Source organism: Esox lucius, chromosome 15 (genome assembly GCF_011004845.1).
Source record: "Esox lucius isolate fEsoLuc1 chromosome 15, fEsoLuc1.pri, whole genome shotgun sequence".
Taxonomy (NCBI): domain Eukaryota; kingdom Metazoa; phylum Chordata; class Actinopteri; order Esociformes; family Esocidae; genus Esox; species Esox lucius.
Genome location: NC_047583.1, coordinates 6062151 through 6074235, shown reverse-complemented (window position 1 = coordinate 6074235; position 12085 = coordinate 6062151). Strand labels below are relative to the sequence as shown.

The 12085-nt window shown below is 43.2% G+C and overlaps 2 protein-coding genes across 2 annotated transcripts; one reads left to right on the top strand and one right to left on the bottom strand.

The window, feature by feature from the left end:
- Window positions 1-1884: 1884 nt before the first annotated feature.
- On the bottom strand, window positions 1885-7879 carry l2hgdh (L-2-hydroxyglutarate dehydrogenase). Its single transcript, XM_010896281.4, has 10 exons — window positions 7605-7879; window positions 6796-6911; window positions 5247-5398; window positions 4763-4894; window positions 4245-4407; window positions 3925-3959; window positions 3646-3813; window positions 3031-3188; window positions 2597-2728; window positions 1885-2223 (listed from the first exon to the last, which is right to left on the bottom strand). The coding sequence occupies exons 1-10, from the start codon at window positions 7715-7717 to the stop codon at window positions 2028-2030; spliced, it is 1365 nt and encodes a 454-aa protein (XP_010894583.2). The 5' UTR covers window positions 7718-7879; the 3' UTR covers window positions 1885-2027.
- A 35-nt stretch (window positions 7880-7914) lies between these two features.
- dmac2l (distal membrane arm assembly complex 2 like) lies at window positions 7915-11752 on the top strand. Its single transcript, XM_010896282.3, has 5 exons — window positions 7915-8021; window positions 8377-8488; window positions 8933-9141; window positions 10339-10510; window positions 10800-11752. The coding sequence occupies exons 2-5, from the start codon at window positions 8379-8381 to the stop codon at window positions 10912-10914; spliced, it is 606 nt and encodes a 201-aa protein (XP_010894584.2). The 5' UTR covers window positions 7915-8021; window positions 8377-8378; the 3' UTR covers window positions 10915-11752.
- The last annotated feature ends 333 nt before the right edge of the window (window positions 11753-12085 follow it).

The window sequence follows — 12085 nt, the reverse complement described above, 5'->3', positions numbered from 1 at the left end:
ATATGTATTTTTTAAGGACTTGGTAAGGTGCAGGGTCACCCTTTCGCCATCAGAACAGCTCCAATCCTTGGAACGCTGTCATATGTATCCTCAACACTGTGTAGTGGGATATCTCACCATTCTTCAAGAGTAAAAGCCTCCAGTTCTTTGAGGAGGTGGAAATATGCTTCACACTGCAATTCCAGAACCTCCCATAAAAGTTCAATGATGTTCTGATCTGGTGATTGGGGAGGCCATGGAAGGCATTTGGACAGCATCCTGGTGTTCATAAAATCAACTCTTGAATTTGTTTAGCAGTGTGTAAGGGGCATCACAGGTTGCACCATGTCCTGTAAAATGGCCTCCTTCTTTGGCCATGATACCACCATGCGAAGCAATCATTGGATCCATTACTTAACGAGATGGCTGTCCATGCCACTACGGACCCCCACCAAGTTTAACAGTAGGCAGCAGCAGACACTGTGGGCTTAAGGCATCCTTTGATTTTCTCCAAACATAATGCCGACCAGATGTGGGAGATGGGACGGAAATGGGTACGGATGGATACATTTCCAAATGCCAGCCATAGATTCCATCTTTGCAACGCTCACAGCATACAGTTTTTGAGACTTGGTCACAGATGTGTTGTGTTAAATCTGTGGGTCATGTTCAAGGCTGTGCTATTGTGGCATTGATCCAATCCTGTTAAATGTCTGTCTATCACTGTCAGTCAGCTCTTACTTGTGACCACTTGTCTTCTCTGCTGATGGAATTAGGCAATGGAATTAGTCACTGCCTGTGCCTTCTTGATTCATCTTGACACATTGAATCACTTTTGTGACTATTCAGCCTTTTTAGAACTGTTAGTTGCCTTATGTTGCTTTGAAAACTCAAATATAAAAGTTCCAACTGTCAGAACTTAATAGCTAAAAAATATTTACTGTATACTGTTAAGATCCTGCCCCCATGTGGAAATAAAGTGAGCTGCTCATATTCATAGACATTATGTATTACAAAAAATATTATATACATTTTTTTATAACCAAGACACAAAATGTTTTATTATCCGATAGATTCATAAGAGTCCGATACAGTATAGTCTCTTATTTACTGAAAATGCATACTTCCTTAAATTTATTTTCTATGGAATTGCACATAGTGCAAAATCCCCCAAAACAATCATAAAATCCCCAAAAAAGACTAATAATAAAACTTGCATAATCTCAGTATACAGGCCAACAAAATGAAACAGCATTTTAACACAATCATTAGAAAAAAAATCTGTGATTGCTATAATAAGGAAACACAAAGACTACATTATATCAGTGTACACAATGTTCACCAGAAAGTAATAAACCCCAGGTTTACATTAAAAGTTGTTAAAGATTTTGCTCATTTATAAGACTGTGGTTAATTTCTCTTGTTTCATCTGAAATAATCTCTAAAACAATAGCCTTTCTGGTTTAATCAGTGCATGCAATCATAAGTTTTATTTGTTTTTCGATATAAAGCATTATCCAGGCGACTTTGATCGTGGTATCATTGTTAGAGCCAGAAGTGGTGTTTTTCAGCGTAGCAGAAAGAGATGACCTCCTGAGATTTTCACACTACAGTCTCCTGAGTTTACAGAGAATGGTGCGATAAAAAACATCCAGTGAGCGGCAGTTCTTTTGGAATCAGCTCCCCCCATCTAAACCAGAACAATCAGGTCTGGGATCAGCCCCCCCATCTGAACCAGAACAATCAGGTCTGGGATCAGCCCCCCCCCCATCTAAACCAGAACCATCAGGTCTGGGATCAGCCCCCCCCCCCCCCCATCTAAACCAGAACAATCAGGTCTGGTATCAGCCCCCCCCCCCATCTAAACCAGAACAATCAGGTCTGGGATCAGCCCCCCCCCCCCCCCATCTAAACCAGAACAATCAGGTCTGGGATCAGCCCCCCCATCTAAACCAGAACAATCAGGTCTGGGATCAGCCCCCCCCCATCTAAACCAGAACCATCAGGTGGGGAACAGGGATCCGTCTGGGACATGCTCTGCCGAGCTGCTAGAGAAGGAACCGCCGCTCCGCCTCGTCTGCCACCACCTCCGCTATGGCCAGGGAGGACGTAGCTGCCGGCGATGGAGCGTTGCGCACGTGCAGGACCCTGCTGCCTACGTCACAGACGCCGCCGTCAAACACAAAGTCATCCACCAGGTTCCCATCCCGATCCAGAGCCTGGGCCCGTACGCCCGCTGGGCCCCTGCCACAGAGAAACACACGCAGAACCCTTACAGCTCCCACTACTCAATATTGGTCCACTGAGACAAACAGAAACAGCCCAGAGAAGGATATTCAGGTTAATACAAAAAATAAAAATATAAAATGCTACAATTAAATGCCACTGTCACTAAGAACATGATTAGGCGGACATCAGGCGTAACACGGGGGGGGGGGGGGGGGGGGGGGTGTCCTAATGTGGTCCAGAGGTCTGAGTTACAGTCTAACAGCCAAGTGTCCTAATTTTGGAAACAGTGTCCAGAGCTGATATGGGTTTCTGGTGAGGGACTAAGGCCCAAACTCAGGCACGCATCTAGAGTCAGACTCAACATCCAACAATCCATTCAATGTATTACCTGAGTACGTCTCTCAGAGAGAGCTCTGGGATGAACCTCTGTAGGATCTTGACCTGAGCGCCAATGAAAACCCCTCTGTACATCTCACCAACACCGTACGCAAGGTTCTTCAAAACCAGCTTCTGTAGACCCCTGGGAAACAGTTACATTTACACAGACGGTTTGTCCATTTTTATCGCTTATTCCCCAACTTTTATTTATTTAATTCAATTTGAACTCACAGCAATAAAACCTTTAAAATGTCTATATTTTACCAGTTTTCAACTTAATAAATATGTACTTTATAGCTGCACTTTTATTCATAATAAAATCAAGTGGATGTGCAAATGTACTGAACAAATAAAGGCAATTCTGATTCTGGTCTCATGTCAAGGACAATGAGAAAACAGAATCGTAGCTAAACGACGGCGCTCCCAAACCTAAAAACAACCTACCTGAAAAATAGTGCATTGCCAAAGTCCCGAATGTCGAAGTCGTACATCTTGTATCCCTCTCGTTTGAAGGCCAGGACGGCGTTGGGGCCCAACCAAACGCTGCCGTCCATTCGTGGGGTGAAGTGTACCCCCAGAAAAGGAAATTTTGGGTCAGGCACCTAGAGACACACACGTTTATCAGTACGACAGGTCTTTGTCGAGGTCATATCATAGCCTGAATCCCACATTGGACTGTTCTCAGGACAGCTCAAGATGCCGTCACATTAGGGTGAATAGAGAACTACTTCTACAGCAGCATTTGCTGTGAATTGTATTAAGGAGTGTGTCCGGGCGTGGCGTTCCCCTCGGTCTTGGAGCCCATGTAGTTTTACACTTACAGAGACCCGGGTCACATTCATTTGGCACAAACAGAAGGGAAATGGACTAAAACAGGGAGGGGTTACTTACCCTAGTCCAATAAGAAAAAAATGCTAATTTTCAATTTCGAAATGTTTCAAAAGATTTTTACCAGGGCTTGCCCTAGGGAACAGAGTAATCTGACACAGGATCATGTTCAGGGCACCTATCCAGATACTCAGTATCTTATTATGACAATATTAAATGATTAGGGCTTACAGGGTAGATGTTGCCTTTGACCAGGTAGTGTTTCTCTGGCTTCAGGACCAGATAGTCCCCTCTGAAGGGGACGATGCGAGGCTCTGGACTGCAGCCAGAGATCTGAGAGAGACGGTCAGAGAAGAGACCTCCACAGGTCAGCACGTACTGGCATCTGACCTCTGTCCCCTATAAAGACCGCACACACAGGTTTGTCACAGCCAGCTCAATTTCTTTTTATAATAACCATCCATGGTGTTTCATAATATAATACACACACACACACACACACACGCCTACCTTAGAATCTCTAATGGCGATGGGGTATTTCATTCCTATTAAAATAAAATAGAAATCAGGGTGTGTAAATTACACTTCATCAGTCAGAGTGTGGGGGATGCTGAAATCTATGTGTAACAGTACAGAGAGCTGGCGGTGCCTTCATCTGGGAGGAAAGATTCATCGTAACGAATGGAATGGTGTCAGACACGTCACACACACGACTACCACCACGCCTGACGCCATTCCACCGACTCCATCCCAGACATCAGTATGAGCCGTCCACCTGTGTACTGCTGTGTTGTGGCCCTGGACCAGGACACTTGAGGGCAGACGGATACCTTCCGTGGCCCCAGCCGGGCTTTCCTTCGCCATGGCGATGTCGCTTGCCTCGTACCCCGTGACCACGGTTCCTCCGGCCTCCTGGAAGTCTTTGGCATACGCCAGGGACACCTGCCTCCAGTCAACAATGCCGGTGTTGGGCGAGTCCAGGGCCATCAGACCCTGCGGGGGGACAATCTACCATGAGACAGAACCCCATTACTTATGAAATGATAATTCGTGTTTCACCGGGGAAATAGGAGGCACACTCGTTTTTCTCCCCGGACAGTTTTGTCACTCCAGATCAGTTCTGGGTCAGTCGAAGATCAGGACGTGTGTCCTTCAAGGCACATCCCACAAAGCTGCTCTTTCTGTCACACTGGTCACTCAACCGGGACATTTTTGCCACTCGCAGGCCAGGTTGTGATTGCCTTACCAGACCAAAGGGCAGTGCACTGGGAACAGCGTGCCTTTTATAAGGTCAGACGCAGGTCTTTGTACACCGCCCTTGGCACCATGACGTGGTGTCGGCCCTCACCCGGCAGAAGGGCTCCCTCTCGCGGATCCCCTTGGCGTCGATCATGGTGAGGTCCTGCACATTGTTCTTCTGGCCTCGCTCGTACAGGGCCTTCAGTCTAGGGATCTCCTCTCGCTCTACAGCCACGATCAGCTGCCAAGACATCGGCAGCCACAGATCCCATTAACATACTGATAATGGAGACGGTCAAGAACAAGTGTCAGGCAGAAACTGTGGACAGAAACTGTAGATCTTTCAGGTAAAAAAAAAATAAATACACATTTTTTTATGCGGGGGAACCTGGATATAATATAATACTTAAGTTAGAAATGATTAAGAAATTCAGCTACAACAAGAATGGTGGCTAAAATACTAGAGAAAAGAAGAAAAACATTTTCTTCAGTTCCAATTTCCACCTCATGAAGACCTACTCAACCTTTGTTTAGGTCAGAGGTAGAGCGTTTGGGACACATGACAACTAGTAATTTGAGGGGAGAAAACTCACCTTTCCACACCTCTTGTAGGGGAGCCCTTTCTTGTCCAGGTACTTGTAGGCCATGGTGGCCCCTCTGACACACAGACGGGCCTTCAGAGACCCGGGGGTGTAGTAGATACCACTGTGGATCACGCCACTGTTGTGTCCGCTCTGGTGCAAGGCTGGGCGCGGGCACAAAGTGGCACAGACCTACACTGTTAACGCACGGCCGTCGTCGGCTACGTAGCATAACATCTGAGGACGGACACGCCGACCCGGGCACACGTTTTTCTAGGAAATCAGTGCTTGTGGTCCAACATTAATGACTACACATGCAATCACTCACTGCATCTTGATTATTTTATTATTATTAGCATATTCAACCGTTTCTGGTTCAAATTAGCCGTCTCATATTTTGACTTGTGTGGTGCTGTGTAGAGCATAGCCTGCCCTTTGGTATCTGTATCCATTATTAGCCACACAATGCTTCCTAATAATTAAGGTATTCTTTGTTTACCAGTCAATGTATTCTCCATCAATAGAAATATTGAACCCTTGAAAGTGAAAACCTCACTGTCAGAATGGGCTTCTTGGTTCCCAATTCCACATCTCAACCAATCCTAATCTTAACTAGTGCCATCATAACGAGATTATCAGTGTTATTCACTTCACCTGTCAGTGGGTGGGATATATTAGGCAGCAAGTTAACATTCTGTTCTCAAAGTTGATGTGTCAGAAGAAAGAAAAATGGTTAAGCGTAAGGATCTGAACGACTTTTACAAGGGCCAAACTGTGATGGCTAGACGACTGGGTCAGAGCATCTACAAAACTGCAATTATGGCTGATCGGTGTATTGGCAACTTGCAGCATGTTAAAAGAGTGAACTGTTTATGCAGCAACACCACCATCTAGTGGTAAAGATGTGGATGGATGATGGGCCATTAAGCTGTTAACTTTAATGAAACTGTTTTCTAAATAGGGGGAAATAACGGTCACCAAATTCATTAAAAACACATTTCAATGGTTGAAAACAATTCTCAGAGCAGCAGCTTCATACAACTTGAGAGGTACATAGATTTAGGGCTGGCATGCTATAACGTTCTCATATTCTTCAAATCCTACTCATTATTAGGGATTATTAGAGTGTTTGGCCAAATTCGAAGTTCATTACTATTTACAGTACAAAGTTATATGATATTATGCTCAGAAATGGCCAATATTGGACGCCCTCAATCAATTTCGGCCCCTCTTAGGGAGTTTTCCTAACCACTGTGCTTCAACACTGTTGCTTGCTCCTTGAGGTTTCAGACTGGGTGTTTTGTAAAAGCACTTTGTGACAACTGCTGATGTAAAAATGGCTTTATTAATACATTTGATTGATTTAATTAGATAATGTTTTAGGAATGCTAATCATATACTACTAAAGACAGAACCAGTTTCTGGACAATCTGTCGTTGGCCGGGGTCGAAATCCCCTTCCGATTTGCTTCTTTAAGGTGAAAGGACTGATCCGTTTGTGTTATCATGCCAAGAAAAAGCAATAATAGACTCTGGTTCACAGGAACTCCCGGAATACGTACCCAGCTCCTTCTCCTTCTCTAGCAGAATGAAGCTAAGCGTGGGATGTCTGAGGATGAGTTCCCTGGCTGAAGCCAGCCCCACGATACCTCCGCCGATCACAGCCACATCGTACGTCCTGCAACAGAAATGGAAGTAATCTCGGGCGCCGGACAAGAGACATGAGCAGTTGAGCGCCATCCGAGCTAAGAATTCATTCAAACGGACCGTAGACTACGACTGTCTACCGGTAATGAGGGCAACACCCTCAATCAATGCATTTATCCAGTTGCAAATTACAAGAAAAAAGTGTGTACAGCCCAGGATTAATTAGTTACAATAATCTCCTTCATATATCATTTTCAATGTATAGTCTGACAATGGTACAGACGTGGCAGAACTTTCGAAACTGATTTTCATGAAATATGATTCCCGATACAAGCTTGTATAAAACAACTGAGTAGTTAATGGACAGTTCCACACCACTCTGCCACTCCATCAATATTTTTCCAGCCCGGCTAGTTCAAATGACAGTGGCAAAATAGGGAAGTTGCGTGTGTGTATGGTGAAAGCAATGGTTATAGCTTTCACATGGAGAATGTAGCCTGTCTGGAGTTGGTCAGTCAAATAAACATCGGCAACAATCATGACACGTTATTATCTGACTTCGCCCTTAAAGAAATAATAAACAAGCTGTCTCTGACCTTTAGGTGACTGGAGTCTTTATTTCTGTTTGATGTTAGCTACAAATCAGTTCTTAACCAGCTTGTAAAGGGTGTTTATTAAGGTTTATCCAGAACATAAATTCGGAATACACCATGTTTTTACTTACCTACTGTGCACGAGCCTAGTTAAGCAAGTCGCGGGGGACTTTGGCACGGTTGCAGATAAAGCAGCAAATGACGCGCTGCTCAGATTCCGAATCATTTTGACATAGACTACCATAGGCAGAGAAACATAAATTGCGGTGAGTACATATTCTGTGAATATTTTCAAATAGACATCTTCCCAAACGTTTTTGTGGACAACAGCACCCACAGGTCAAACCACATAGCTTTTAGAACGTTTTGGATCAAACTGCCCTGTTGTAGACACCAAGATCCACCCCTTTCCCCTTACGCCCAGTTCAATGAACCAATGGCAAAGCACGTTGCTCATACGTGAAGGGTTAAAGTTCACTGTTTAACTGTAAACACGTTCGTGGTGTGAATAGCTGCAGTTGCATAGCGAATTGACAGGTGAAATCAAGGTGAGTTGAATTAATAAAACGGTAACAAATGTACCAGCAATCACACTATACCATGATTGTTTACGACAGATATATTGCTCAGAATTATTATAGTTTCAGGCTTGTTGTCTCACATTTGTGTGGTGCTGCGTAGGGTGATAAAGTCTGTCCTTTTTAATTTTAGCTATTAGCGAGATTATGTTTACAGAGTGTATCCATGATTAGGCTATTTGAGCTAATCTGTCCTGGAAAACACTTGAAAACACTTCCCCCCCACACCCACACACAATTCTGACAATTCCATTACCATCGGCATGTCGTCATCACATGAGACATGACCTAACGGAATACTGTGTGGTCTTTTTCATGGTTGAAGGTATGTTGATGCTGTCCAGGGCAGCTCTACAGACAGGTCTCTTCGCGCAAAGGACGTGGTCACCAGATGTCCGAAGACAATTCTGGGGGTGGCTGAATGCCGTCTTTAATAAGTAAATGCTGTTACCTCTTCATTCCTTTCCTCAACTACTACTGTACTAATGCGTTAGAGCTGTGCAGGGGGAAATAACCTAACTGTCCCTCAGTCTGGGTCAATGCCCTCATGTGTCGTCTCTAACCATTGGTTCTTGACCAACTAACAGTAATATGAACAGTTATAATAATGTTTAATTAATAGGTCCAGTTAAAGTTTTCTGTGGTCCCCAGAGTGGAATGTGACCAAGATGGTCGAGTCATTCTAGGCCAGGGTTATTCAGCTCTGTTCATGAAGGGCTGACACACTTCCGGTTTTTAGACATAGATTTTACCTAATAGTTAATTCACGATCTGAATCGACACCAGGATTAGAAAGAGAGGATGAAAACCAGAAGTGCTTCATCCCGCCAAGACTGGGGTTGAATTGCCCTGTGGTTGGCTGACTGTGTTCTGGTCCCCAGAGTGGACTATGAGCGTATCAAGGAGGTGGGACATGACCGCGCGGCTGCAGAGTGGCTGACCAGGTGTGGTGCCAAGGTGAGGTTCCAAGGGTTTGACCGCTGGCAACATGACTACAACGCCCTGCCCACTGGCCCATTGGGGAGATTCAAGATCCAGGGAATCGACGCCACGGACTCCTGTATCATGTACAAAGGTTTTGACCACCTGGGTATGTTTTCCAATGCAGCCTTTGAGTTTCGACAACTGTTTGTTGTTAGTGTCTTGATGGCGAGGTGAAAGGCGGTGGCAGAGTTAAGGTCTCAGAACAGTATCATGTGTACGCTCGCGAGCTACTCAATGTGTTTACAGTCTGTCTATGTTTACGCTGCAGCCATGTTTTTTTTCCATTAATTGGTCTTTTGACCATCAGATCGGTTGGCCGCATCAGATCTTTCTCTGTACAGATCTGATTGGCCAAATGAGGAAATAAGACAAAGGGCAAAAATATCAGATTTAGACCGGCTTTGTAAACGCAGCGTCTGTCATAGTGGCTTTGACTGAATACAAATCTGATGTATTGGTCATTTCATTGACATGCTAACTCTTACCTATGCGTTATTGACTGTTAATTTAACTTGTTCACGTGTTTGAGCTTTTAATGCAATTCAGCTGATCTGCTACAATCGGACACCCAGGAGTGTTAAGCGACACTGTGAGAGAGAAAGGGTGAAAGTTAGTGTCTCTCAGACTGTTTACCCGCTGAGTGACGCAAGAGAGCGGGATGTTTTACAGCAGAAAGGGAGACAGAGGACACCGTCTGGCCTGATTAGCACAGACTGAGTAATCGTTGTCTAAAACCCCAAGTAGGGTGCTTTATCCACAAACCCTTTCAGGGCAAGAGGGCTGATATGCGATCAGGTCCTTAGTCTCCATGTAATCGTATTAATTATGTCATTGTGTGCATGTATAATAGTAAGGAACTTTTTTTTTTTATACAAAATATATTCCAAATTGTATTATCATAATTATCTAAAAAGTTAAATAACAAAATAATTTTAGTAATTGTCTTTATTTTGTTTCTACTTTAAAGCTAAATGTTTCCGTATCCACACTTCACATGCCCAGTTTCCATCATCTTATTGCTTGCTCGTTGTGGTTTTAAGCTGACAATCACTCCCTGATAACTGTTGCTGTAGGCGGGTTTATAAAGTACATGTGATGTAGTTATTTAAGCTCTGGATAGACTGGTGTTTGGAGTGTTGGTCTAGTAACTGAAAGGCTGTTTTGAATACCAGAGCTGACAAAGTGAAAAATCTGCATCAAACATTGACTGCTTTTTGAAGTGGTTATGGATAAGAGCACATTCTAAATCACTAAAATGTCAAATGTATATTGGATTTATTGTTGCCTATAATCTTCCCTTCAGATGGACTGCAGCATTTGGAAGAGATCAAGTTTAACAAGAGTATGTACATTGAAGATGCCTGCTTAGAGAGAATTAGCAGCATAGAGAACCTGCAGTCCAGTCTGGTTAAGATGGAGGTGGTCTCCTGTGGGAACGTGACGGATAAGGGCATCATCGCCCTGCATAAACTCCGGTGACGATACTACTGTGCCTCTTTTTAAAATTGTCATTTTACCTGTCCCCGTTTTTAAAATGTCTGTTATTTTGGCTTAAGTGTTCGGTTTAAAGTAAATGTCAAATTGGAGTTAAGGTTAAGTGTTAAGCGCCAAGTATAGGGTGAAGGTTTGGATTGGCACTAATCAGATCATTAAGGTTCATCAATACAATTCTAAACCCCTAAAAAATAATTATTTTATATTGAGTTTTTACATTCATATTGTGTTCAGTGGCATAACACACAACATGCGTGGACTGTGTTGCAGGAGTCTGGAGCATCTGTATCTGAGCGATCTACCAGGGGTGGTGGACAAGGCGAAGACCATGGAGAGACTCCAGACAGCTCTACCCAAGCTGGACGTAGAGCTCGACCTGGTCTGACAGGCCGACCGACTGAAACAGGACCACAGCGGCTGACTGTGACATAGACAGGCTCAGACACAGCCAGTGGGCAGTGTCCTGATGAGATGTTGCTTGTTTTGCAGCATGTCATGTTCATATTTGGAGCTGTTCCCTCCTGGTTTCAAAGAGGTGTGGGGTATATATGAGCCTGGTATCAGATCTGGTTGTGCTGTTTTGTAATGTCCAATGTGGATATTGTTGTGACCATAGAGATTGGTGAGAAGGCAGAACCGGAACCTGGCAAAGCCCCCAGAATCGGGGTAGAGGAAGCAGGACACAATTACTCCAGCAAGCTTTAAACTGCACTTTATTAACTTCAAAACATAAGTTTAACAGAATTGTCTACCATATTGTTCATTATTTTCATTTATGGTCTATTAAATATGACTATAGAAAGGTACACAGAGGAGGTTGTTAATGCTTGTCTGTAACAAGGCTGAGCATTTCATTTCACTGATTCATTTAGAAATAATTGCTTGATTTGGCACTTGTAACCAGACCTGGGTAGATGTCTATAAAAGTCCTTAGCACCAGTCATCTAAAAATAACAAGTTGTGAAAAGATTTGCAAAACTATTTTTTTTCCAGAGAATTCCAAAGGTTTTTCAGAACTTGTTTTCCAGATATATGGAATCCGTAGAGGTCAAGCAACAAATCTGTAATCCTCTCATTAGGATTTCTAGTTATTTTCAAGTTTGGTTCTGTGTTGGTTGAATAATTACTACATTACTTTCATTACTACAATGAAATCTACTATTGTATTTAATTTCATAAGGCTACATTTAAAAACAGTTACACAATAAAAATGATTCCACGCATTTGTTTACCATTGAATTCTGTCCATCTTCGGTTACACTATTTGGATAGTCAAAATTATCGTCTGTAGATATTCTATAGATATTCAAACCATCAACCCTCTATCAGAAAACTAAGTAAATCTTTGTTAGGTTTAAGTTAAGAATAACTGTTAGGTTAGCGGGTACAGAAAGGTTCAAGTTTTGGGATAAGGGTTCAGGGTTAGTAGTTAGTTCTTTGAAATTTTATTGATAGATTGACAAATATTTGTATCCAATCTTCTGTTAGATTCCTCTTCATATTTCTCCCCACTGTTCTATTTAACCTTTCCATTCCAGTTGAATCTACTCACATCT

What these genes read in the sequence shown, in the direction of transcription:
- l2hgdh (XM_010896281.4), bottom strand. Translation starts at nt 7,717, where the DNA reads ATGGTAGTCTATGTCAAAATGATTCGGAATCTGAGCAGCGCGTCATTT. An exon ending in CCCGGCTGGGGCCACGGAAG is followed by an intron (nt 3,960 to 4,244) that starts GTATCCGTCTGC and finishes TTATTTTAATAG; the next exon opens with GAATGAAATACCCCATCGCC. An exon ending in TCGCCATTAGAGATTCTAAG is followed by an intron (nt 3,814 to 3,924) that starts GTAGGCGTGTGT and finishes CGGTCTTTATAG; the next exon opens with GGGACAGAGGTCAGATGCCA.
- dmac2l (XM_010896282.3), top strand. Translation starts at nt 8,379, where the DNA reads ATGTTGATGCTGTCCAGGGCAGCTCTACAGACAGGTCTCTTCGCGCAA. An exon ending in CAAAGGTTTTGACCACCTGG is followed by an intron (nt 9,142 to 10,338) that starts GTATGTTTTCCA and finishes TCTTCCCTTCAG; the next exon opens with ATGGACTGCAGCATTTGGAA. An exon ending in ATCGCCCTGCATAAACTCCG is followed by an intron (nt 10,511 to 10,799) that starts GTGACGATACTA and finishes ACTGTGTTGCAG; the next exon opens with GAGTCTGGAGCATCTGTATC.